Raw genomic sequence first — 24,125 nt, 5'->3', positions numbered from 1 at the left:
TTAACTCATTTAAGTTGGTGCATTTCTCACATAGTGTGAGTACCGTGAACTTTTTCTGGAGTTGTTTCCTTGGCGGTATTCTAGACTCGAGTGTGCATCGACGAGGACGTCGATCTTCCCAAGGGGGGGAGAGTGTCGCGCATGTGACTTTGGGTATCGAAAGTTACCTGTCGACCAGTCCTTACGGACACTCTTACCTTACTGCCACGATGGCAGGAGGTCGGTATTGCTGGACCCTTTATCAGTCCCTCTTGTGCTAGTGGAGTTAACTGGGCATTTCGAGTGTACTTAGACCGGACGAGCATAAGGACGGAATTCCTACGTGTTATTAGCTAAGCATACTTAGCCCGGTAAGGAGTTCCCGTCTCGTCATGTCTTGCACTGGCTAGTGACAAGAACCCTCGCGTATTGAGATTGGTCCCTCAATATCGCTACATGATAGCTTACCGTGTCTGCCAAACACCCTCGCTATCATGCCCTTTGTGTTAGTCTCATTTCGGTCCCAAATGCTATTTATGGAAAGTGTCTAGATTTGCTCATTTGGCATATCTACGGAATGTAGAGATCGGCCTGAACACAATGGTGTTCGTCCCGTGTCCAAATTCGCAATCTAAGGACATTCCATATTTAGTAAGTTTCGAGTTTGTCCCAGAGACTAACTCCTGATACTAAGGGAGGCTTGGGGTGAAAGCCCAAAGCGTGTGTTCCTCAAGGGGGGGGGGGCTATGGGGGGTTCCAAATGTATAGTAGGGATAGTGGGTAGGTCGGGCATGGCCGACCAACCTGAGGCATAGTCTAGCTCCCGCTTGCGTGCCTGTCCTTGTTCTGCGTCCGGCTTGGGTCTAAGCCCAAGTTCCATTCCATGCTTGCTGGTGGAGTACCCATATTCTCACGTTAGGCCACCGGTATGCCGAAATAGCGCCAGACTCCGTTTGGCTCCGTTTTGCGTGCTGGTCCTGGCATTGGGATGCTGGTTGCTCTAGGACTGTTCCAAGTTGCTCCGGGCCCCTGTCCCTTCGCTCCTTGGGCTATATGCTCGGGAGTTGCTCCGTGGTCCAGTTTCATCACTCCTTGGCGTCACGCTTGGGAGTTTGGCACCGTTCCTTCGTTCAGTGGCCCAAGGCCCTGAACCTCGGGTTCCTAAGGACACGTGGCATGGACACGTGGTATGTGACACGTGGCATCTGTCACGTGGCACAAAGAGGGTTTAGGTTCCGCTTCGTGGTGTTATCCTATGGTAAATCACCATAGGAAAAAGGGTCAAAACCACGTGCGCTACAGAGACTTAAAAAATACATCATTACCTTTTGGTGGCATAATTGTTGTCACTAATGGGGACTTTAAACAAACACTTCTAGTTATTCCACATGGACATAGAGCATAAATTGTTTCAAGTTCTGTAAGAATGAATAAATTATGGAGATTATTTAGAAAGTTATCTTTGAAAACAAATATGCGGCTTACTAAAAGTGATAAATCATGGTTTGAATGGCTTCTCAAAGTTGGAAATGATGAAAATTTTGAAAATTTACCATCTTTACCTTCTAACTCCATTTTATTACTTCATACACAACTAATTTATTCATCAATTATTGATTTTGTCTACCCTTCAGTACTTGATATTTCAAACCCTTATATTGTAGCCAATCGAGTCATACTTACCCCACTTAACAATGATACATTTGCAGTCAACAACACTATTGTCTCTAGATTACAAGGTGATACATACATCTACAAAAGCATTAATTTTGTTGACACTGAACATCTTGAAAATTTTCCAACAGAATTCCTAAATTCTATCACACCTTCTAGTCTCCCATCTCTCTCAAACAAGGTGCTATTCTTATGCTCTTAAGAAATATGTCTCCATCAGCAGGATTATGCAATGGCACACGTCTCATCCTGAAAAATGCACTACTAAATGTTTTAGATTGTGAAATTGTTATGGGGCAATTTAAAGGAACAAGAGTTTTTATCCCACGTATCACACTAAAACCATCAAATATAGAAATTCCATTCAAAATGTTCAAATGACAATTTCCAATTCGTTTGGGTTACTGCTTAACAATCTCTAAATGCCAAGGACAAACATTTGACCAAGTTGGAGTTTATTTGCCCCACCCAGTTTTCACTCATGAACAACTTTATGTGGCTTTATCAAGATGCACATCACCACATGGATTTAGAATTAAAGTTCAAAACACCACACGCTAAAGCCACCTCCTTCCTCAAGATCCTTCTGTTTTTACAATTAACATTGTCTATAAAGAAGTTTTATATTGAACTTCTTTGTAAACCACCCAGCATTTGTTAAGCAAGTACTCGTTAATCTATGTAACTGCCTTTTCAAATCCTAGGGCTCCAAGAACCCTAATGAAGTGAGAACCAAACATTGGATTGGAGAATCATTTAGAGCGCTTCGAGCCCACAACAAATCTTATCTTAGCTGCGGATCTCTCGCGCAAGGACACCCCCAGGTATGTGAAAGATCTCAACGATGGCGGACAGGAATTTCAGCTCCTCGGCGCTCGTCTCCACGAGCATTGGCTCCAGGAGCGTCTTTCTTGGCGGCAGGAACCTAGGGTTTGGATTCAAGGCGCTGAATCCTTTGGCCTGGGGCGATCGTCGCGCAGGAATGTGGCGATTTGCAGCATTGGAATCGCGGAGGTATCAACAGATGCGATCAAGAATGTGGTGCGGGAGGACGATGCCACAAAGGACTTGAGCCCTTGGATTCGTTTTCCAGGCTCTCCGATAGCTCGCAGGTGGGGGTTTTGGGGGGATCGCTGCTGTGATGGAATGGATTTACCTCACTGCCAAGCCGGGAGTTTTTCTTGGTGCAGTGGATGCGTACTTCCTAGTTCCAGTCCATGGATCGAGCTCTGGGGCGCGGTCTCAAGAGAAGCGATTTCGTCGTGGGTCAGAAGCTGGGAGAGGGATCGTTTGGCACAGTTTACGCTGGAGCAATTCTTCCCAAGGATTTCCAGCAAGAGCAAGGGATTGGAAAGCGCTCGCGGCGGCTCGAGGAGTACCAGGGGTTCCAGAAAGTCACACTCAAGAAGGTGAGCGTTTCTCTTCTCTTGGAGCTTTGGTTACAAGCTTTTCTCATAGTTTGCCAGGTGAAGATGGACGTCGAGGAAGCGCTCGAGAGCGGAGAGCGGAGAGATGGAGGAATGGTTTAACTATCGCATGGCTCGCGCTGCCCTGGACGTGTGCGCGGAGGAGCTTTGTGGCCGATTCTACTCGAGGACGATTTGTCGAGGGTGGTAAATGGCTCGTCTGGAAGTACGAGGTGAGCTTCGTGTTTTTTCTCTCTTTTTCTTTTTGTTGTTCTTTCTGAGGAGAGTTGATCTTTTCTAGGGAGATTCAACTCTCGCGGACTTCATGAAGGACAGGAGGTTTCCAAAGAATCTAGCAGAGCCTTTGCTCGGTCGCTCGAGGGAGAAAGATCCACTCAAACGCAAGGCGTTGACGATCAGGAGAATACTGCGAGAGATCCTTGCCACGCTCAAGAAAATGCACGCGACTGGGATCGTCCACCGCGACGTCAGGCCGGCGAATCTGGTGGTGACCAACAAGGCGGAGCTCAAGTTCATAGACTTCGGTCTGATTTCCGCGTGGGAAGAAATTACGTGCCCGAGCGAGGGATGCTGGATCCCGACCACTTCCCGCCGGAGCTGTTCGTGATGCCGGAGGAAACTCCTCGGCCTCCGCCAGCTCCTATCGCCCTCCAATCCTCTGGCATGTAAGTCGAGAACTTCTTCTTTGTATGTTTTCATGGTTGTTCTTCCAAGCAGAACAGATCGGTCATCTTCATATTGTAAATATATAAATATACATACAAATATTTATAATATATACCGTAAATATTTAATGTAAATATAGTAACTCCCATGGCTTACTCGAAACTAATGCATACAGTTTCTTCAGATGTGAGTACCTTGATCCACCATTTCCTGAACATGTTTTTATGTCGTTTTAATTCATTTTAATTTGTTTAGCTCTTCAAGGATAGGTGGATATCTCATGGATTATGGTACATTCAGCTTATCGGTACACAAACGGGTCACTTGTTGGTGTTAGTCATTGACGCTGGTACAAAGTTGATAGGGCTACTCATGACGACACCGGGGTGGAAAGCAAGAAGTTCGAAATGACATTTAAGTACAAGTAGAAGCATTTGTGGAGAAACGTCACTATGATTTTTCTGCAGAAATTACCCCTGGCGAACCATTTAACCGTTTGAACAGAGCTGGTCACTGACGAGAATCGAGCAATGGTGGCTCAGAGCTGTTCACTTGCTCCTCGGCCTCTTCAAGCTGCTCCGGTTGACAAGAATGGTGGCCTTGTGTGTGTTCTACTGGAGCTCTACGCTTGAATTATCTACATGACCTTGTTTTCTGTGCCCGTGAACCATGTGCTTGAACAACTGACGCTGTGGAAGTCAGTGTGTCTGACTTCCAAAACAAGAAAAACATTTTGCCAGAAGGGAATAATATCAAAATTAAATAATTGTTGTGTTCCACTTTTAACTAGATCAAAAGAAGTAACTATAACTATATGTTTCCTCATAGTATCCTAGAAGTCAACGTCTGTATAGCTACAAAATCCTCTATAATGCCATAAGATACTTTGGCTGGAAGTTGTGTATGAATATCTGGATTTGGCTATAAAAAAGGTTTAAAAGTCAGGGATTAGTATGTTACCTAGAACTTAAGAGTCGCTAGCTCTGATTAAACTTAAGTTAATCACAGCTCATGCTTTGCTCTTTTTCGCCACATCCAGTACATACATTTATGCAGGCAATTTGACAATTAACCTGCTAGCACTTTGTTTGGAGGCTCGCATTGCATACATGAAAAATCAAATTATCCCAAGAGTTTGAAGAAACAGGAACTTTAAGCTGATTAAATAACCCTTTGACAGCTACCCCCATCGGACAGCTGCCATTGGCTGGTTTTGGCAGGCCATCTAGACGCCAGCAAAGTTGGAGAAGCTGGCAGTGGACGTAATCTGCAAACTCAGATTCAAAAGACTTTCTTGGACTGGAATGAGAATATAAAGCAGCTTGATCATAAAAGTCCATTATTAACTCAACTGAACTCTGGATCATTTGCAGATCATTTACAGAAACATTGGTCAGCTTGAAACATAATTTTCCTGTTTCCTCTTCTACGGTGACATCCATGTCCATACTTCGGGTATTCCACCACTTGGGTGGAACAATTGGGTTAGCCAGCAGATCTGCACACTTGTTCAGAAGTTCAAGCTGGTGATACTTGAAGGGCTGCACTCTGTTGCCTATGAGATGCAAATAGAGCTCCAAGTTATGCAGTGCTGATGCTCAGCTTTGTGCTTCAGATAAGTCAAGCCTGTGTGGACAACTTCCAGCAGCACTCCAACGTGAGATACGTAGCCCAGAGTGCTTCCCGGAAGCTTGGTAACCACATCGAAGGAATTAACCACGGTGAGGACTCGGAGGCTCTGCAACCTTTCTGCCGCCACTTGAGGACCACCAAGGGCAAATGCGGTCACCGGCATCAGCTTATCATTGGGAGCTGTGTTGACACTCTCGTTTACCATGGATGGGCAACACTGGCTACACGATACACAAGTACATCTATGGCAGCACCAAAGATACAGATCACCAAGGAGCCCCACACTGCCTGGCCTGGCTACCTAGCCATGTCCAATGACGAAGAAAGCTTGAGGCTGGGACGAAGAGACATCCTCCTTGCGTTTCGGGGCATGGAGCTCACTCGGGAATGGTCGGAGATCGACTCGCTCTTGCCCCTCCCTCGGCTGAATCCAGCGAAACTAGCAGTGGCGGCCGGAAGCTTGTTTCCCGTATTGGTGTCCGACCATGTTCCCACACTTTACACTCGTTCTTATCCAGGCGAGGAGTTTGGAAATACCTCTGCCCGTGATCAGATAGTTTCCACGCTCAGGAGCCTCATTGATGCGACAGGGACCAAGAACTGAGCATCACTGTGGCCGGGCATAGCTTTGGAGCCAATCTTGTGTGCCTACCATCCACTCTTACGCTTGACTTTCCAAGTCAAAGTTTTTTTTCCCAAATATATTACATTCATTGGACTTCTTAGCACCCACATTGAGAGTTAGGGATTTATGTTTTACACAAGTGTATGGATGCAATGCATATCATCATGCCACAACCTTGGCTACTATGCTCTATGCATGTAAAACATGTTGAACTCCATGCAAAATATAGCACAAAATAATGTGGATGTCTAACATAATTCAATTAATGATACAAGGGAGAGTGAAACTTTGTGAGGCTACATAGAGATCCTTGTGAAGGTGTAAGCTGGTGCTAGTTACTAGAAGATGTTTGAGGATGCAATCAAATATATTGTGAATCACATACTCTTTGTGGAGTCAGAGGTGGTTCTAAGTGCTCTACATAAAAACTTTTGGCATTGCACAATATCCATCATGTTACACATTGACACTCAATTTGTGGACATCATAAATGCCATATTTCCATTTGCTTTACAACTTATAAGTCTCACACTTTCAAAATTCATTGCATCTTTCAATATTTACTTACAGGTGTTCGGTGGTCAAGACAAATGTTTTAGTGGCCAAGAGTGGTTACATGCTTGCACTTGGAGAATGCCAGCCACTGTAAGGGCATTTTTTGAAGCGGAGGTGATAGCGATGAACAATATAAAGTTGCATATACTTCTTCACTTTGTGATAAGTATAGAGTTCCTTGCTAATGGCCAACACATTATTATTGATATCTTCCCTTGCATTAGGCTACCACAACCATCATATATAGAGCCACATTTTCCCAAGGTTGTGATTTGTTCATCCACCATAAAGATTAAGTATCATGATGTAGAGTAGTTTGTGCATAAATTAAGGTATGCCATTGAACAATCACCTCTATTTGGTGAGTGTTAAATGGTTTAGGAAAGAGATAGGTTGGTGGAATTTTTGTGACAACAACTTTGTGGAGTTTATGCATCAATAGTTTTGTGAGATTTAGGGGAAAATAATTATGTGTGTGACACTTATAAATATGTCAATATAAAATGTTTTTCTACATATATCATAACCTATCCACAACTTCAAATAGCACATTACATGCTTTCATTTGTTATACAGGTAGTCTTAAGAACTTAATGATATGTTCCAAGTACACAAAAAAGGGTATTGTGAGATGTTATGAGTGTGTGATATAACAAGACTTTTTGATCAAACTCTAGGCATTCCATATTACTCTAATAAGTGCAGAGGCATAATAACTCCTATAAAAAAAAAAAAAACTCAATGCATGAATGAATTTAGGCGGCCACATTGTAACATAAGCCATGGCTCCAGATCTCCAAACCATGGATCTCCGGCTGGCGTGCCACAGCTTCCCTAACTTATATACCTTATCAAAATGTGTTAGAGGCAGGTTTTGATAGATTTCATTGTTTGTTAATGTTACAATGTCTTTTATTATGAAAGGCATGACTATATTGCAAGAAATAGAAGTTAAAGGTATTAAACAATGCAATTGGTCATCACCTTGCTCTACACTCATTGGGTTGGAAAAGTCTAGCCAAAACATGTGTATATTTATTTGTGATAGTATGCACTGTATGCAAATTTCATGCATTTATATACTCTTCAAGCCGTTGTGAGAAATCAATATAAAAGACATCACGCAAGCTATGTGCATGTTGGTCATCCTTGATATCAATTATATTATGACACTCCATAGTCAATATCATCATTTTGAAGCTGCACCATATTTCCCTTCAAAAGTCAATCCTCTACAAATGCAATATCATCATTACCAAATATACATAGAAAGGAGCAAGTTTTACCTATTTATGAACTGAGGAACCATGCAAAAACACATGACTTCCCTCCTATGCATTTGTCAAAATTTATTTCTATTTCATTAAACTCCCCCATTTAGTCACTGCACATGTGTTTTGGCCAACCCAACTATACTATTATCCTGTGGTAGCATTCATAAAGAGTTAAACCTTTTTTTTCCCTTTAAACAAGCATACTTGTGATGTAGTATATCCCTACGTAAACAAACAAAAGAACACATGAGACATTTTTCATATGCTCTTAAAGCATATACTAGCATCAATAGTTCCATATAAGTAGATGCCCTAAGACTTTAGTTGCAATAAGCTGCAAAAAAAAGGTTGTATCAAATAGTAAGATATTTACTATCAATCCACCAGAGTTCTATGGGTGACTTTACATTGAAATGCATACAGGGAATTGGCTTCAAATAAATATGGGCTAAAGCAGCTTTTATCACCTCACGTTTGATTCTATATTTTAGTTTCTTATTCACATACAAAATCCTCTATATTGTCAAGTTTTTGCGTTGTGGGAGAAGTTCTTGAATAATCCCTTCAAACTCAACAACATTTTTCATTGGATAACCTATGCTTTTAAGATGGTGATACAATGTGCATCAGTCGACACTAATTGATATGGTTAAATCCTTCATATTATAGCCTTCCAATGATTTTGCATTTACCCAAGTAAAAACTTGCTTATTTGTTAGCAAACCACTTGTTTGTAAGGCCCTGTCCATGAAAGACTTAAGTTTTGTAAATACTTTTTTCTCAGTTATGATCATGTATGAGCATGAATTTTCATCTTGCCACATATGCATACTTTTCTAGTAGCTCAGCTTCTTTGCCACATTAGTAGGTCATATGGCTAGGTTTAGGGTTTACAGGCGAGCCTATTTCATCATATTTTGTGTGCTGTGAGCTATGCTCTTTGTTGTGGATCGCCTTTCATAAGTCTTTTTCATAGTTTTACCTGAAAAGACATGTGTTTTTCCAACCTTGCAATATTTGCTGCCATGTAGATTCTACCTCCCCCTGAGGGCAGGTATTAACTGCCAATAACAAATTGATTGCCATATTTATTGCAATAATATCTCTATTGAAAGAGTTCACCAACAAGAAAAAGCAATTAGTGACCAATTTTGGTCAAGTGTAACTTAGTTAAATTCTAAGTCTTCAGTGGCAACAGTCTAATTTCCATGTATTTAGTAGTCTACATCAATAGTTAGTTTTAGGTAGGCACTGGAAATTTAGAGAATTATGCATTGAATACTATGGTCAAAGTGGTTTTATAATGGTTACTAAGTAATATGCACTTTATGAATTTGATTGAATTCTATGGTTCTATCATGGTTGCTAAGTAGTATGTATTTTTTTCATTGGTATCTAATTTAATTCAGTGGTCAAAGTAGTTCTAATGCATCATTAAAAATAGGTATCTAATTGAATTTAATTGTTGAATTAGTTCTATGATAGTTCCTAAGTGGAGTGCCAAGAGCAAAACAAGAGAGAGAATAGAGAATGTGCAAATTTTACAGCAGTCGGACTGTGACAGAGTAGTGCTGGTGGTCGACACATAGGTTGGAGAGACGATGAGGTGCCGGTTCATCTTCCGGTTGATAAGCTTAAAACTTTGCTACTCGTGAAAGATCTTGTGTTGCACAAACACAATTAAGAAATATTAGAACTGGATGTCGATTATTTGGTAGAAAATCCTCGAAATAACGTCTAGCATTTTCATCTCCTCCTTTCATGACTCGTGAGCTAAGATCACCAAAACCCCAACGTTTAGAGACAGGAGAGCTTTGGTCCTTCATAAGATATGATACACGAGTTTTCCTGGTCTCTTACGCCTACACAAGCCAAACAAAAATAAGTTGAAAGTGCCCAGAATTCCCGACCAGCTTTCGAGCATACCGTTGTACAAGTTGCATGGAAAACAAGTATATGCTCTCGTCTGGAAAAAGAGTTGAAACATAGCTGATTCCTTTGCATATGTCCAGCTGGCTTTATCAGAGAAGAGTGATGAGTTTGAAGATGGCTTTCCGAACCTCGCATTTAATGCCACTCGTAGACCTTCCTGCAGCAACTCAAGATGAAAAAATCGTTGAAGGAAATAAAAAACATTCAAGAAGAGAAAGAGAGGCAAACGAACAAAAATCTGAATCTTTCGCATGGAACTTGGAAACTTTCGAACCCTTCGTCCGGAAAAAGAGTTGAAAACCGATAGCATTCATGATCTTCAAGTTCGATGAAAGGATTCTTCGGCATTGATGATCATTGGCACAGAGACAGGTCCCCTGTTCTTTTCGAATTCCCCCTGCATCGCATCGCATTTTGCTGGCAAAAGGATGATCTATGCTCCTTGAATATTTGGTTCTTGTGACCATCGGAGTTTGGAGCTGGGTGCCTCTCAAGAACACTTGCTTCCTTCGCATATGCCCAATCTGTTTTGGCAATCAAGACAAGAGTTGGATATAAGCATCAAGATCTCCAGAAAAGAGTGGAGTTTGAAGATGGTTTTCCCATCGAGTGAACCTCGCATTTCATGCCACTCATACACCAGCTCCTGCAGCAACTCAAGCTGAAAACATGTCCGCAAAACAGAAAAAGAAAGAAAAGAGCGAGAAGCAAACATATGAAATGCGATAGCTTTATCTTTTTTCTTCTTGGCTTTGAGTAACACCCTGTAGAAACAGAAGTATCTGCGATCGCGCGCCTTTTCAAATCCTAGGGCTCCAAGAACCCTAATGAAGTGTTACCGTTGGATTGGAGAATCATTTAGAACGCTCACAAGATTCACTGCCCACCACAAACAAGTATTCATCTTATCTTAGCTGTGAATCTCTCGCGCAAGGACACCCCCAGGTATGTGAAATATCCCAGCGATGGCGGACAGGAATTTCAGCTCCTCGGCGCTCGTCTCCACGAGCATTGGCTCCAGGAGCGTCTTTCTTGGCCGCGCCGGCCATGGGAGCCTAGGGTTTGGATTCAAGGCGCTGGGCAAATCCTTTGGCCTGGGGCGATCGTCGCGCAGGAATGTGGCGATTTGCAGCGTGGGAATCGCGGAGGTATTGACAGACGCGATCAAGAATGTGGTTCTGGAGGATGATTCCGCCAAGCAGCAAGGACTCGAGCTCTTGGATTCGTTTTCCAGGCTCCCCGATACCTCGCAGGTGGGGGTTTTGGGGGGATCTCTGCTGGGATGGATTTACCTCACTGCCAAGCCGGGAGTTTTTCTTGGTGCTGTGGATGCGTACTTCCTAGCTCCAGTCCAGGCCGTGGTGGATCGAGCTTTGGGCCGGCGCGGTCTCAAGAGGAGCGATTTCGTCGTGGGTCAGAAGCTGGGAGAGGGATCGTTTGGCACAGTTTACGCTGGAGCGATTCTTCCCAAGGATTTCCAGCAAGAGCAAGAGATTGGAAAGCGCTCGCGGCGGCTCGAGGAGTACCAGGGATACAAGAAGTTCCAGAAAGTCACACTCAAGAAGGTGAGCGTTTCACTTCTCTTGGAGCTTTGGTTACAAGCTTTTCTCGTAGTTTGCCAGGTGAAGATGGACGTCGAGGGAGCGCTCGAGAGCGGAGAGATGGAGGAATGGTTTAACTATCGCATGGCTCGCGCTGCCCCGGATGTGTGCGCGGATTTTCTCGGGAGCTTTGTGGCCGATTCTACTCGAGGACAATTTGTCGAGGGTGGTAAATGGCTCGTCTGGAAGTACGAGGTGAGCTTTGTGTCTTTTTTCTCCTTTTTTGTTGTTGCTCTTGCTGAGGAGCGTTGATCTTTTCTAGGGAGATTCAACACTCGCGGACTTCATGAAGGACAGGAGGTTTCCAGAGAATCTAGCAGAGCCTTTGCTCGGTCGCTCCAGGGAGAAAGATCCACTCAAACGCAAGGCGTTGACGATCAGGAAAATACTGCGAGAGATCCTCGTAGCGCTCAAGAAAATGCACGCGACTGGGATCGTCCACCGCGACGTCAAGCCTGCGAATCTGGTGGTGACCAACAAGGCGAAGCTCAAGTTCATAGACTTCGGTGCTGCCACCGATCTTCGCGTGGGAAAAAACTACGTGCCCGAGCGAGGCATGCTGGATCCCGACTACTGCCCGCCGGAGCTGTTCGTGATGCCGGAGGAAACTCCTCGGCCTCCGCCAGCTCCAATCGCCGCACTGCTCTCTCCGATCCTCTGGCAAGTAAGTCAAGAACTTTTTCTTTGTACGTTTTCATGGCGGTGTTCTTCGTTCTTCTTCTTCTTGCAGCTAAACAGTCCAGATCTCTTCGACATGTACTCGGTCGGGATCATCTTCCTCCAGATGGCCTCGCCGAATCTGCGAACTCCAGTCGCAGTGGAAGTGATGAAGAAAGAGCTGAGCGAAGTTAACTTCGATCTAAAAGCATGGAGGAAGCGAACGCGACTGAGGCCAAACTTCGAGCTCCTGGAGCTCGGGGCTGGGAGAGGATGGGAGCTCGCGTCGAGGCTCGTGTGTGAGCGGCGAAAGAGGCTCTCGGCCGCCGCCGCGTTGCGGCACCCATATTTTCTAAGTTTCTAGTGGCCCGGGGTTCGATTCCGGTCCACAACGACTTGGCGTGTCGGCCTACTTTCCGGCCACGTGTGTCCTTTGCTTTTCTGCCGACCAAATCCCGGTCGGCGGAAACCCGCCGCCCGGCGACCGGAAACGAGTAAGGGGAAAGAGAAAGATGCCTGTGGTTTATAGGATTAGGGCGCCGCGTCAGTGCGCCTGGGGTTAGGGTGTGGGATCGATCGCAATGGGAGGCGACGCGATGTAGGATTTGAGGGGAAATCGATCGTCGTCGAGTGGGGGTATGCATCCAGCAGTAGGAGCGTCGATTGATCGAGCATTAGGCAGTGAGCGCTGCGCTTTCTTTCTTTCTTTTTTCTTGCTCCATCTCTAGGACAGTGTAGGAGAGAGTGCGTCTCAGCCTCCACTGGCAGCTATTCTGCCAAAATCAGCGTGTTTCTCGTCAGTTCCTTCTTCTTGAGCCCTTCTTTAGTTCCTTGTTTCCGATAGTCCGCCAGAATTTTTCCCAGGCGAAGCAGCCCAGCGCACATTCTTTTCTCGAGCTTGAAAAAAAAATCCCCCTTCTTTGTCTTGTCTATCCAGATAGAAAGTTTCTACCATTTTCTTCTTTCTCTCCTCTTCGCCTTTTTGTTGGTTTTCCTTCTCCCTTCGTTTGTTTGTGGACGTTTTTTAAAGTCTCCACAGGACTGTAGTCGTGAAAGTCGTTCTTCTTCTTTAGTGTTGGCAACAAAGCAGTGATCGGGTATTTGTTTAGCATAGTATATTTTGGAAAGAGACACAGAGGCAGTGATATAGAAGATGGGAGTTCCAGCATTTTATAGATGGCTTGCGGATAAATATCCCCTTATAGTCGTAGACGCAGTGGAGGCTGAGCCACGAATAGTTAATGGGTCTACTGTACCCGTAGACAGTAGCGAGCCTAATCCTAACAACTATGAGTATGATAACCTCTACCTCGACATGAATGGGATCATTCATCCTTGTTTTCATCCAGAAGGGCAGGTTTGTTTTTTCTTTGGTCTTTTACGTTTTCCCTCGTACTGATTTTGCTGTTTCAGCCCCCTCCCGCCACCTTTGGCGAAGTGTTTAAGTGCATCTTCGACTACATTGATCGTTTGTTCGCGATCGTTCGTCCTAGGAAGCTTTTGTACATGGCCATTGGTACAATACTTTTTCTTTCGAGAAGAAACATTCTAAGCTTTTTTTCTGCCAGATGGTGTGGCTCCGCGGGCGAAAATGAATCAGCAACGATCCCGGCGGTTTAGAGCGGCAAAAGATGCGGCTGATGCAGTAAGTTTGGTTTCTTTCTTGTTGGTGAAACGCTTTCCGCCTTTTAGGCTGCAGCAGAAGAGCTTTTACGCATGAAACTTGAAGACGAGGGTGAAGTATTCACGTCCAAGAAGAGCAAAGAAGCCTACGATTCCAACGTCATTACCCCCGGCACAGAGTTTATGGAGAGCCTTGCAGTTGCACTTCAGTATTATATATGTCTGCGCCTCAACAACGACATGGGATGGCGAAACATTAAGGTTTGTGAATTTTCCTGTGCAGGTACCTTGACAGTGGTGTTCCTTTTCTTAGGTGATTCTTTCTGATGCCAATGTTCCTGGAGAAGGTGAACATAAAATTATGTCTTACATTCGTCTGGAAAGAAACCTTCCGGGATATGACCCAAACACTCACCATTGCATCTATGGTTTGGTACGTTTTTCTGCATGTATCCATGTATGAGTCTCATTTCTGTGCACTGTCAGGACGCGGACTTGATCATGCTGGCTCTTGCTACTCATGAAGTTCACTTCTCTATTTTAAGAGAGGTTGTCCGAAGTATTTCGAAGGCGAAAACATTCTCACTGAAACCATCGTTTTGCAGGTTGTGACTTACTCTGGGCCACAATGCTTTCGTTGCTCGCAAACTGGTCATCTTGCCGAAGATTGTCCGGGCGACGTCAAACCCAAAGAAGGCATCCCTGAAGCTCCTAAGAAGCCGTATCAGGTAATATTTGAAATCAGCGAACGACGTAAATGACTCGTGGAATTTGTTGCTACAGTTTCTTCAGCTATGGGTTTTACGTGAGTACCTGGAGTACGACATGCGCATTCCTGATCCACCATTTCCTGTTGATTTTGAACGCCTTGTCGACGACTTCGTCTTCATGTGCTTTTTTGTTGGGAATGACTTTCTTCCGCACATGCCGACCCTAGACATCAAAGAGGTATGTACGTTTCTATGTCGTTCTGATAAATTCTGCTTTGTTTTCTGCAGGGAGCCATAACTCTCTTAATGTCTATTTACAAGAAGGAGTTCAAGAATATTGGTGGATATCTCACGGAGTATGACCTGGTAAGGCTTTAGATGTACATTTAAGTAGCTTACGTTTATCGGTGCAGATAAATTACCAACGGGTCACGCATTTTATTCAGCGTGTTGGAAGCATGGAAGATGCTATTTTTCAGAAGCGAGCACGTGTTCGCCAGGTTTTGACTAGTGTGTTTTGTTGGTGTGTGTAATTAACGAGCTGGTTTCAGGCTCGCGACAAAGCTGATATCAGGTCTGGAAGGGCTACTGAAGAAGACCTTGATGACGACGATGCAGTAAAGCTTGGAACACCAGGGTGGAAGGAACGGTATTACAGGGAAAAGTTTGGAGCAAAAACAGCAAAAGAGGTCGACGAAATTCGTAATGATGTGGTAAGTATAGTGTTTTGTAGAATTCTATTCAATGGACTTGTGGTTGCAGGTTTTGAAGTACGCAGAGGGATTGTTTTGGGTGTTTCGGTACTATTACAGCGGGGTTTGCTCGTGGCGCTGGTAAGTGTAGGCATTTCTGGGAAATGTCACTAAGATTTCTTCTGCAGGTATTACCCGTACCATTATGCTCCTTTTGCATCTGACTTAACAAAATTGGATGAATTGGAGCTAACGTTTTTTCCTGGCGAACCATTTAAACCGTTTGAACAGCTCATGGGGGTGCTTCCCGCAGCAAGGTTTGATATTTTCTTTTTGTACTTGCTAAAATTCAACGGATTGTCTCCAGCGCGGATGCTCTACCAAAAAACTATAGGACACTGATGACTGATCCCAGCTCGCCAATCATTGACTTTTATCCCATAGGTTAGAAGTGATATTGTTTTGTGGTTCTGACGCCTATCCTATGCAGATTTTGAAGTTGACATGAATGGGAAACGCTTTGCTTGGCAGGTATTACCAAATTCTCTGCTCTACTAATCCTACATACTCACGCATTTTGTAGGGCGTTGTGAAACTTCCTTTCATAGATGAGAACCGCTTGTTGTCGGAAACGAAGAAAGTGGAGCGGACTTTGACGGTTAGTATTGTGGTGATGTTTGAATCGTATTAACTCGCCATCTACCAGGAACAAGAATCTAGAAGAAATTCAAGCAGTTCCGACATACTCTATGTACATTCTAGTCATCCCCTTGCTCTCGTTGTGATGCTCTTGTATGAGCGGTGTGCATTTCTCTCGGATGAACAAAAAGCTAGGGTAGTGGAGGAGATTGACCCAACGATAAGGTTTGTACGATGGCTTGTATTAGTGTCAAAACTCATCGTACCTGTTTTGTATAGTGGGGGGATGAACGGGTTCCTTACACCGTGCAAGGATGGGATTCGTGCAGTAATCAGCTCGCCCGTGACAGGCATGCTAAGCATAAAGAACACTGCTGTGTAAGTCATGGATTTCTTATGAAGGTTATGTGACTTACGTGGTATGCTGTTACGTAGTGCTGTTATATTCAAACCTCCCCGGTTCCACGAACACATTGCGAAACCACCTCCAGGCGTCGTCATGCCGCCAAAGGTTAGTAGAAGATAGATTCATGGCTCACAATTTTGTCCGCTGTTACGCAGACTGTTCACCAGGACGACGTCAAGGATCAGCCTCTGTGGCACGAAGAGAATGGTCGAAGAGACAACGTCGTCAACAGGTAACTGTTACTTCGCAAGCCAGACTTCTAAGACCCTTTGTCTATCGCTCCAGGCCTGCAGTCTCCGGTGCTATGTCGGGGATGAGACTCGGCGATGCAGCTCGGCGTCTCGTAAACAGCAACTTGCCAAGCAGGAGCAGCACAAGCAGCAACGCACGCCCATCATCTCCCAACAACACGGGAATCCTTAGCATGCCAAACAACTCGTACCAGCAGCCACCGCCGCCGCCACAGTTCTCCCGTCCGCGTCCAGCGGGTCCTCCAGGCTTCGACGGCTTCCCTCCAAATCCCGTCTATCCACCTCCAGGCTCCTACGGCAATCCGCCACCTCCATTCTACAGGCCGCCGCCATTCGCAAATGGTCCGCAGATGATTTCCAGGCCTTCTCCGGGGGTGCCTGGAAATGCTCCAGGATTCATGGGAAGAGGTGGCGGCGGTGGTGGCGGTGGTGGCGGTACCGGTGGCGGTGGTGGTCACCAGATGCAATATCAGCATCCGCAACATCATCATTTCCAGCAGCAACAGGCGCCTCCAATGCCTCCGAGTGCTTGGGCGGGATCTCCGAGAGGGCCGCCTCCTCATTTTGGCCAGCCTCCGCCTCCAGTGGCTCCTCCTCCGATGGTCTACCATGGTAATGGAGGGAGAGGCCGAGGTGGTCCTGGTAATAACAGGGGCTTGGTCCAAGGCAACCGTGGACATGGTGGATACTGATGTCTTCTCTTTGTTCTTGCTTTCATCATTTCGCAGTGTGTGTAGCTTTGTATGATATCTGTGAAAGAAATTACGAGTAGACCATTGGGGATCCCATCTGATCTTGGGCAGTGGGATAAGGCTCGTCACTAAAGTCGAGTCGAGGAACCTTTCTCTTTGTTTTTTGCTGTCATCACGCTTTGTTCTTACAGTATGATTTATGATATGTAGAAGTTAACGAGTACACCGTTGGATCCATCTGATCTGGGCGATGCTTGTCACTAAGGTCGAGGATCTGCGCTGGTGCCTCTTGCCGTCTCGCGTTGACAAGCGCCACCACCTTTCTCGAGACCTTGACCGCGCTGACCGGCTCACACTGGATGTGATCTTCTTTGGAGCCCTTTTCGTGTTAGTGTTGACTGGCGCTTTGATTTGCGCTAACTTTGCTTTCGATCTCCTTCACCTAAAGGCTTATTTGAATTCCAGATCCAAAAGGAAAGATTGAGCAAATTTTTATTTAGGTCAAAAGACCATTAACTTGCATTGAATTTAGCTGACTGCGCTTAAAGGATCTTCTCCGCCAGATGCACACCTCCTCGGGCCTTTTGAGCCTTTTCTCTGCGTTTGGTTTCACAAGTCCTGGGGGAATTTGAGGAGACAGAAGAATCACTCCGTGACACTTGGATCTCGTGTCGATCGTCACTGGCTCTTGTTATGTAACGGCAAATCAGATTGAAAATACCCCACCAGAATTTGCAAGCCAAAAGTCCAAGGAGATTCCAAGTATGATGCGCGACGTTGAAAACCATTTTTCCTGTGCTTCTAACAAAAAAGGTGACAAAATCGAGTTGAATCTGTACCGTCCATCTAAGTATTTCCCCAGCTTGGCACGCGGTCAGCGCTGGAAAGTATGACAAGGTCAATGCTTTTCTAGGGCAAAAACTCTTTACGCGCTATCATTCTCTTGTTCTTGCCAAGTGAGGTAAGCCACCAAAATCCGGGGAAAGGGGAGGAGGAAATCTAGGGGACCGAGTGGATGAGCGCGGCCAGAATCGTGGCGAGGGGGGCAAGACGGATCGCATTGACGGCGCTGGCCAATCCCCATGGAAAATGGAGGATTCCATCGCTTGCAGCTTCGAGCTGTCGGCGCTCACAGAGAAGCTGTGGCACGCGAGCGTGGCGGCCAAGATCCGGCGCCGCCAGTGCCGCGCCCTCCACCTCCGCTGCTCCCAGATCGATGGCTACGTGCTGGCCTGGAAGGCTGGCGGATCCAGGGCCGAATTCGTGACGCGCGCCGGCCCGGCAATGCTGGAGATGGTGAAGATCTTCAAGCGCGCGCTCAAGCTGGTGGGTGACTGTGGCGGCGCTCGCTGCTGGCTCCAGATGGCGGCGGCGCGGCTCCACAGCGGCGACGAATTCCTGGCGGTGCTCGAGGATCTGGAGGAGGTCGTGGAGGCCGTGAGCGCTAGGGTTTTGATTGGCGGCGGCGGCGGCGAGATCCTGCGCCACAAGTGCCTCGAGCACCAATCCTTCGTGCGCGAGGAGCTGCTGGGCGCGGAGGCGCGTGAGCGCGAGAAGATGGTGGCGGCGCTGGAGCATCGGGTCCGCGAGGCGGGGGACCCGGTGAGCGCCCACGCGCTGGAGCGGCTGAGGCAGGGCGGCGGCGATACGGCGGCGCCGCCGATGCTCCGCCGGGCGGACGTGACGTGGGAGCCGGCGGACAAGCTCGGGCAGGGCGCGTCCGGGACGGTGTACCGCGCGGACTGGCTGGGACAGGCGGTGGCCGTCAAGGTCTTCAAGCGCGACGACGTCACGTTTGAGAGGGAGGTGGCGGCGCTCGTCGCGCCACACCCCCACGTCCTCCAGGTGATCGGCTACCTGGGCGCTGGCGATGGCGATCCGGTGATCGTGATGGAGCTCATGCGCATGGATCTGCGGCGCTTCCTCGACGCTGGCGGTGGCGGCGGCGCGCCCTCCCACCTCGCCATCGACTTGCTCCTCCAGATCGCCCGCGGTACGCAATTCCTCCACGACCACGGCGTCGTCCACCGCGATCTTAAGCCGCAGAACGTCCTGGTGGACTTTGACGGCAACGACCGGCGGATGGTCAACGTTCTGTTGACTGACTTCGGCATCGCGAGGACCGGCTTTGACAGCATGGTCAACGACTTGACCAGCCTCCGCGGCACGCCGCGGTACATGGCGCCCGAGATGATGGCGTCCGCGGCCGCGACGCTGGGCGGCTACTCGCGCAAGGTGGACGTGTACAGCTTTGGCGTGCTGTGCTCCGAGGTTCTCACTGGATCACCGCCGTTTGGAGACAAGCGATGGCTCGGGATCAACGAAGTCAGGGAGATGGTCGACTCCGGGAAGAGGCCCGAGCTCCCGGCGTCGTGCCCCGGCGAGCTCCGGGATCTCATTACGCGCTGCTGGAGCGGCGACGCCGAGTCCCGCCCCGCCTTCTCGGAGATCGAGCGCGAGCTCGCCAGTATCAAGAGGAAGCTCTTGGCGTGGAACCTCACGGAGAGCAGCACCACCGCGAGCAACAACAACACGACGAGCTCTAGCAGCAGCAACAGCGTCAGCGTCAGCGTCGTCCACCACGACGATCGATCCAGCGTGGTTCTTCCCGGTGTGGAGGAGCTGCGGCTGCGAGGAGCGCCGGTGGTTGGCAGCAACCTTGGCGTCCGGTTGCGGGCAGTGAACGGTGCCGCGTTCGTCCTCTGCCAGTGGATCTGCGAGGGCGAGAGTGGAATAGCTCATCAGCCACCGGTGCTGGTTCCAGTGATCACCGCGGCCTCGTCTTCTTCCATCCCGGAGCTCACCCGCACGATCACAGCCGCGGAGTACCGGAAGAAGCTGGTGCTCCAGTGCCTGCCGCTCAGCTCCACGATGCGTCCCGGGATCGTGGCCAGGAAGTCGAGCAGCAGGGTTGGGCTTGGCGGCGAGCTCCAGGAGACGATCGAAAGGAGCTACGCCGGCGGCCAGGCGAGCTTCAAGGTGGTCCAGCTGCGCCCGCGGTGGTGGGAGTCGACGGGGAAGCTCTTCATCAATCGCCAGGACTATCTCCTGTGGTGGGGGCAGGGAAATCCCAAGAACGTCCGCTACTCCTTCTCGGACTCCCCACAGGGGCGCGAGCACCCGGCCCCGCTCCAGCTCTCGCCCGCGGGGCCGATGCTGTGCGATCTCCGGAGGAGCGACGGCAGCTCGTGCGTGATCAAATTCACGGCGCAATCCACCCGCGACGCAGCCGTGCTCACGATGATGTACTTCTGGGAACGGCGCCATGAATCCATCTCGGCGCGGTAGAGAGGAGGGAATCGATTTCAAATGGGAAACATATTCTTTGGTGGGCATATTCGTGCTCGTTTCTGGGAATCTTCTCGTTGGGGTATATTCGCTCAAACTCAAGGCCAGCAGATCAAGAACCCGCGGAGTCTCATGGGCGATCCAATGCAAGGAGGAGGAGTGGCGGCGGCGGCGGCGGTGGCATTGGAGCTCTGCGAGGAGGGAAGAGGAAGGGGAGGAGGCGGCGGCGCGGTGAAGGGATTGAAGAAGGGGCCGTGGACGCCGAGCGAGGACGCGATTCTTGTGGGCTATGTTCACAAGCACGGCGAGGGCAACTGGAACAATGTCCAGAAGAACTGCGGCCTCTCGCGCTGCGGCAAGAGCTGCCGGCTGCGGTGGGCGAATCACCTCCGCCCCAACCTCAAGAAGGGCGCCTTCACCCCCGAGGAGGAAAGAACCATCATCGAGCTCCATGCCAAGCTCGGCAACAAGTGGGCGAGAATGGCGTCACAGGCAAGCTCTTTTTCCATCTCTCTCGAGCTCTCGAGCTCTCGAGCTCTCTCCTCTTCTTTGCGATTTCTCTCCCTCTCCCTCGAGCTCTCTCTTCTTGCATTCTTTGCTTCTTTCCTTGTCTCTATGCTGTGATGAATGATATCTCATCTCATCTCTCTTTCTTTCTTGGCTCTAGTTGCCCGGAAGGACTGACAACGAGATCAAGAACTACTGGAACACAAGGATCAAGCGGAGGATGCGAGCGGGGCTGCCGGTCTATCCCCCGGACCTCCAAGACTTGTGCTCCAATCTTGCTCGCGGCGGCCATCACCGGAAAGAAGCGCAAGAAGATCATTATCTTGGTCATCACCACAACCAGGTGGTGGTGAGCAGTAGCACCAGCAGCAAGAGCAGCAATAGCAACAACAGTAGCAGGAAGAGCGGCGGCATCTTGATCGCCGCCGCCAAGAACAGCCACGACCATCCTTCCTCGATCGCCACCTCGTCCTACTACAACGACGATGGAGCTCGAGGCGATGATCATCACGACGACTTTGCCGCTGCTTATCACCACCACCGTCTTCTCGAGCAGATCAACCAGCAGCACCAGCAGCAAAGCCAGCCGGAATCCACGAGCGAGAGCTATGGATCCAACAGCGGTGGGAGCGGCGGCGGCAACTTCTTGCGTGATGTCTTGTTCCACCAAGACCATCAAGCCCAGCGCGATCACGATCACCACTCCCCGGACGAGCAGCCGCTGGTCTACGGCAAATCCAGCGCCGTCAACGAGGAAGGAATCTATCAGCTGAGGCTCTTCGAGGTGTGGGACGAGGACCAGGTGGAGCAAACCACCACCGCCACCACCTTCCGTAAGTTCGTGAGATTCTCGAGTGATTGATTCTCTAGTTTTCTTGATTCTTTCATCCTCCGGGCACTCGTTCTAGTTTGCTTCGATTGATTCACAGTTTTCTTGCTCTCTGGTTGCTAGTTTTATCTGATCGATCGCTGCGATAAAGCTCTCACTTTGGTGAACTTCCAGGGGGTGGATTGGTGTGCCCGGACGAGGATTTCTACGCGCTGCTCGAGCTCGAGTCGCAGATGCCGGGGCCACCGCCGGAGCTCATCCCCGTGCCTGTAAACCTTTTAAGTTACAGCAGCGGCTTGAATCACCCGGCTAACTTGGCTCTCATGTTTCAAGGTGAGATGATCCCTGCTCTAAACTCGCCGTCCGCCACGCAGCTCAATTGCTACCCGTGCCTCTACAACCGAGACGAGCTCCCGGATCTCTACCAGCAGCAGCAGCAGCAGCAGCTCATGTGGGACTAACACACACTGATTTATTTGCCATACATTCTTTCTAACCCACCATTGATATTACACAAACTTTCTTCGAAAATGGAGAGAGTTTATTAAAACTTTGGTTTCTTAGCATACAAAATTCTTGGTCGCGACTTCAATCGCGCACGATCAGTGCGTCTCGGCCAGGCCCAACTCCGATAAACTGGACTTTGATGCCAACCAGTTCCTCTATCCTTTGAACGTAAGCTTTGGCGGCTCCTGGCAGATCCTTGAACTTCCGCACGGAGCTTATGTCCGTCTGCCATCCAGGAACCGTCTCATACACAACCTGCAAAGAAACAAGCGCTTGTGAGCTATCTAGATTGAAACACGCAGGATTTTACCTTGACTTTCTCCAAGAAGCTGAGATCCGCGGGAAAGGATGGGACGCTCTCGTCTTTTGGTCCCTTGTACGCGATGCCGAGCTTGATCTCCGGGAGATTCGACAGCACGTCCAGCTTGGTGAGATTCAGCGACGTGAATCCATTGATCTCGCATGAATAGTTGAGGGCAACAACGTCCAGCCATCCACAGCGACGCGGTCTCTTCGTCGTCGTGCCAAACTCATTTCCCGTCTCTCGCAAGCTCTGCCCAAGCTCACCGAATGCCTCGGTTGGATATGGCCCAGCTCCAACTCTAGTTGTATAAGCCTTCGCCTGCGAAATCACAAAACGAGTTAACGAAGCACTGAAAACGAGTAGCCAAGAAGCGGAGAGCTTACCACTCCAATGATGTCACCGAGTCTCTTTGGTGCGATTCCAAGCCCTGTACACACTCCACCGACAGAAGGATTCGAGGACGTCACAAACGGGTAAGTCCCAAAGTCGACATCCAGCATTGTTGCCTGGCCTCCCTCGACCAGTATCTTCTTCTTATCATGGTAAGCCTGATTGATCAAGTAAACCGTATCAGCAATGTAAGGCCCAAGCTTCTCAGCGAAGTCCCTGTACCTTACCACCTCCTTCTCTAACATGGACTTATCATACGTGAACTTATCAAACCTGGCAGCGGCATCCTCGAGCAAGATTTCTAGCTTATCTCGGAACGTGCTCATGTCGAGCAAGTCTCCCACTCGGATTCCATTCCGGGTGGCTTTGCTGGCGTAGCAGGGGCCGACGCCGCGTTTAGTCGTCCCAATCATGGACCCGGCGAGCTCGGCTTCTCTAAGCGCGTCGACGGTCCGGTGGAAGTCGAAGAGGAGATGAGCACGGTCGGAGACGCGGATCCTCCCCTCGCAGGAGATTCCCTTGGCTTCCAGCTGCTTGATCTCCTCGAAGAGCTTGGGGAGATGGACGACAACACCGTTGCCTACCATACATACTGTGTCGCGCTGAAGGATTCCAGAGGGTACGAGGTGGAGAGCAAACTTATCGCCCTTGTCATCGTAGATGGTATGACCAGCATTGTCGCCGCCCTGGAACGAAGAAGGATCGTCAGGAAACACAGTTCATCCAGCCAAAAGGAAACAAGAACGAAGGCACAAGCAAAGAAAAATCGCACGAGCGAAGAAAACCCTTCTGCGATGAACGAGCAAAGAAAAATCTTAAGAACGAAATCTAAGATTCGCACGAGCAAAGAAAACCCACAAGAAATCTAGGAGAAGAACCTTGGCTTTCCTCTATACATTTTTACCTGGCATCTCGCAACAATGTCGTAGTGCCTGGCCAGGATATCAACGAGCTTGCCCTTGCCTTCGTCGCCCCACTGGGTACCAAGGACCGCGCAGACCTGGCCGAGACTGGAATAGGGATCCGCAATCTTCGCCTTGGCGACGTCGGATTGCTGCTGCCGCTGCTGCACTGCCTGCGCATTGCACAAAACCCTCCCCCTTGCCGATCCCAGCAGCCTTAGCTGATCGTTCCTGCGCCCCCTGCGCGGCTGCGAGCTCGATCCCAGCCCCGCCAAGCCTGATGCCTGCATCGCGCAGACGGAATCCATGAGCTCCTGTTTCCCAAAGCCCTAAAAAGTGAGCTTCAATCAAACGGTCGTAAGC

At 48.4% G+C, this 24,125-nt stretch overlaps 5 protein-coding genes and 1 pseudogene across 6 annotated transcripts; 5 read left to right on the top strand and 1 right to left on the bottom strand.

The window, feature by feature from the left end:
* The first annotated feature begins 2,374 nt into the window (after positions 1-2,374).
* Positions 2,375-3,856, top strand: LOC9653847 (annotated as a pseudogene).
* Positions 3,857-10,618: 6,762 nt separating this feature from the next.
* Positions 10,619-12,417, top strand: LOC9653845 (serine/threonine-protein kinase STN8, chloroplastic). The gene is made up of 4 exons (XM_002978582.2): positions 10,619-11,329; positions 11,387-11,560; positions 11,628-12,029; positions 12,096-12,417. The coding sequence occupies exons 1-4, from the start codon at positions 10,730-10,732 to the stop codon at positions 12,384-12,386; spliced, it is 1,467 nt and encodes a 488-aa protein (XP_002978628.1). The 5' UTR covers positions 10,619-10,729; the 3' UTR covers positions 12,387-12,417.
* A 110-nt stretch (positions 12,418-12,527) lies between these two features.
* LOC112349267 (5'-3' exoribonuclease 4-like) lies at positions 12,528-17,154 on the top strand. The gene is made up of 21 exons (XM_024683372.1): positions 12,528-13,379; positions 13,436-13,538; positions 13,591-13,667; positions 13,715-13,906; positions 13,959-14,078; positions 14,132-14,194; positions 14,251-14,373; positions 14,429-14,593; positions 14,644-14,721; positions 14,769-14,855; positions 14,907-15,068; positions 15,118-15,188; positions 15,236-15,364; positions 15,415-15,491; positions 15,538-15,578; positions 15,631-15,705; positions 15,754-15,911; positions 15,966-16,064; positions 16,122-16,197; positions 16,248-16,324; positions 16,378-17,154. Exons 1-21 carry the CDS (start codon positions 13,176-13,178, stop codon positions 17,033-17,035), a joined length of 2,835 nt encoding a protein of 944 aa, XP_024539140.1. The 5' UTR covers positions 12,528-13,175; the 3' UTR covers positions 17,036-17,154.
* An 866-nt stretch (positions 17,155-18,020) lies between these two features.
* LOC112349255 (serine/threonine-protein kinases drp72-like) lies at positions 18,021-20,442 on the top strand. The gene has a single exon (XM_024683321.1). It carries the CDS (start codon positions 18,125-18,127, stop codon positions 20,321-20,323), a length of 2,199 nt encoding a protein of 732 aa, XP_024539089.1. The 5' UTR covers positions 18,021-18,124; the 3' UTR covers positions 20,324-20,442.
* Positions 20,313-22,251, top strand: LOC112349256 (transcription factor MYB87-like). 2 transcript variants are annotated; one of them, XM_024683327.1, is made up of 4 exons: positions 20,313-20,815; positions 20,991-21,663; positions 21,834-21,928; positions 21,993-22,105. In XM_024683327.1, the coding sequence occupies exons 1-4, from the start codon at positions 20,345-20,347 to the stop codon at positions 21,999-22,001; spliced, it is 1,248 nt and encodes a 415-aa protein (XP_024539095.1). In that variant the 5' UTR covers positions 20,313-20,344; the 3' UTR covers positions 22,002-22,105. The 2 variants fall into 2 exon arrangements, with proteins under 2 accessions (XP_024539095.1, XP_024539093.1); XM_024683325.1 differs by having other exon boundaries at positions 21,834-22,251.
* Positions 22,179-24,105, bottom strand: LOC9653637 (adenylosuccinate synthetase, chloroplastic). The gene is made up of 4 exons (XM_024683324.1): positions 23,765-24,105; positions 22,854-23,546; positions 22,477-22,788; positions 22,179-22,421 (listed from the first exon to the last, which is right to left on the bottom strand). The coding sequence occupies exons 1-4, from the start codon at positions 24,068-24,070 to the stop codon at positions 22,248-22,250; spliced, it is 1,485 nt and encodes a 494-aa protein (XP_024539092.1). The 5' UTR covers positions 24,071-24,105; the 3' UTR covers positions 22,179-22,247.
* Between the last annotated feature and the right edge of the window lie 20 nt (positions 24,106-24,125).

The sequence above is a fragment of the Selaginella moellendorffii genome, unplaced genomic scaffold (genome assembly GCF_000143415.4).
Source record: "Selaginella moellendorffii unplaced genomic scaffold, v1.0 SELMOscaffold_37, whole genome shotgun sequence".
In the NCBI taxonomy this organism is placed as follows: domain Eukaryota; kingdom Viridiplantae; phylum Streptophyta; class Lycopodiopsida; order Selaginellales; family Selaginellaceae; genus Selaginella; species Selaginella moellendorffii.
This window is presented reverse-complemented; position numbering and strand designations above follow the sequence as displayed.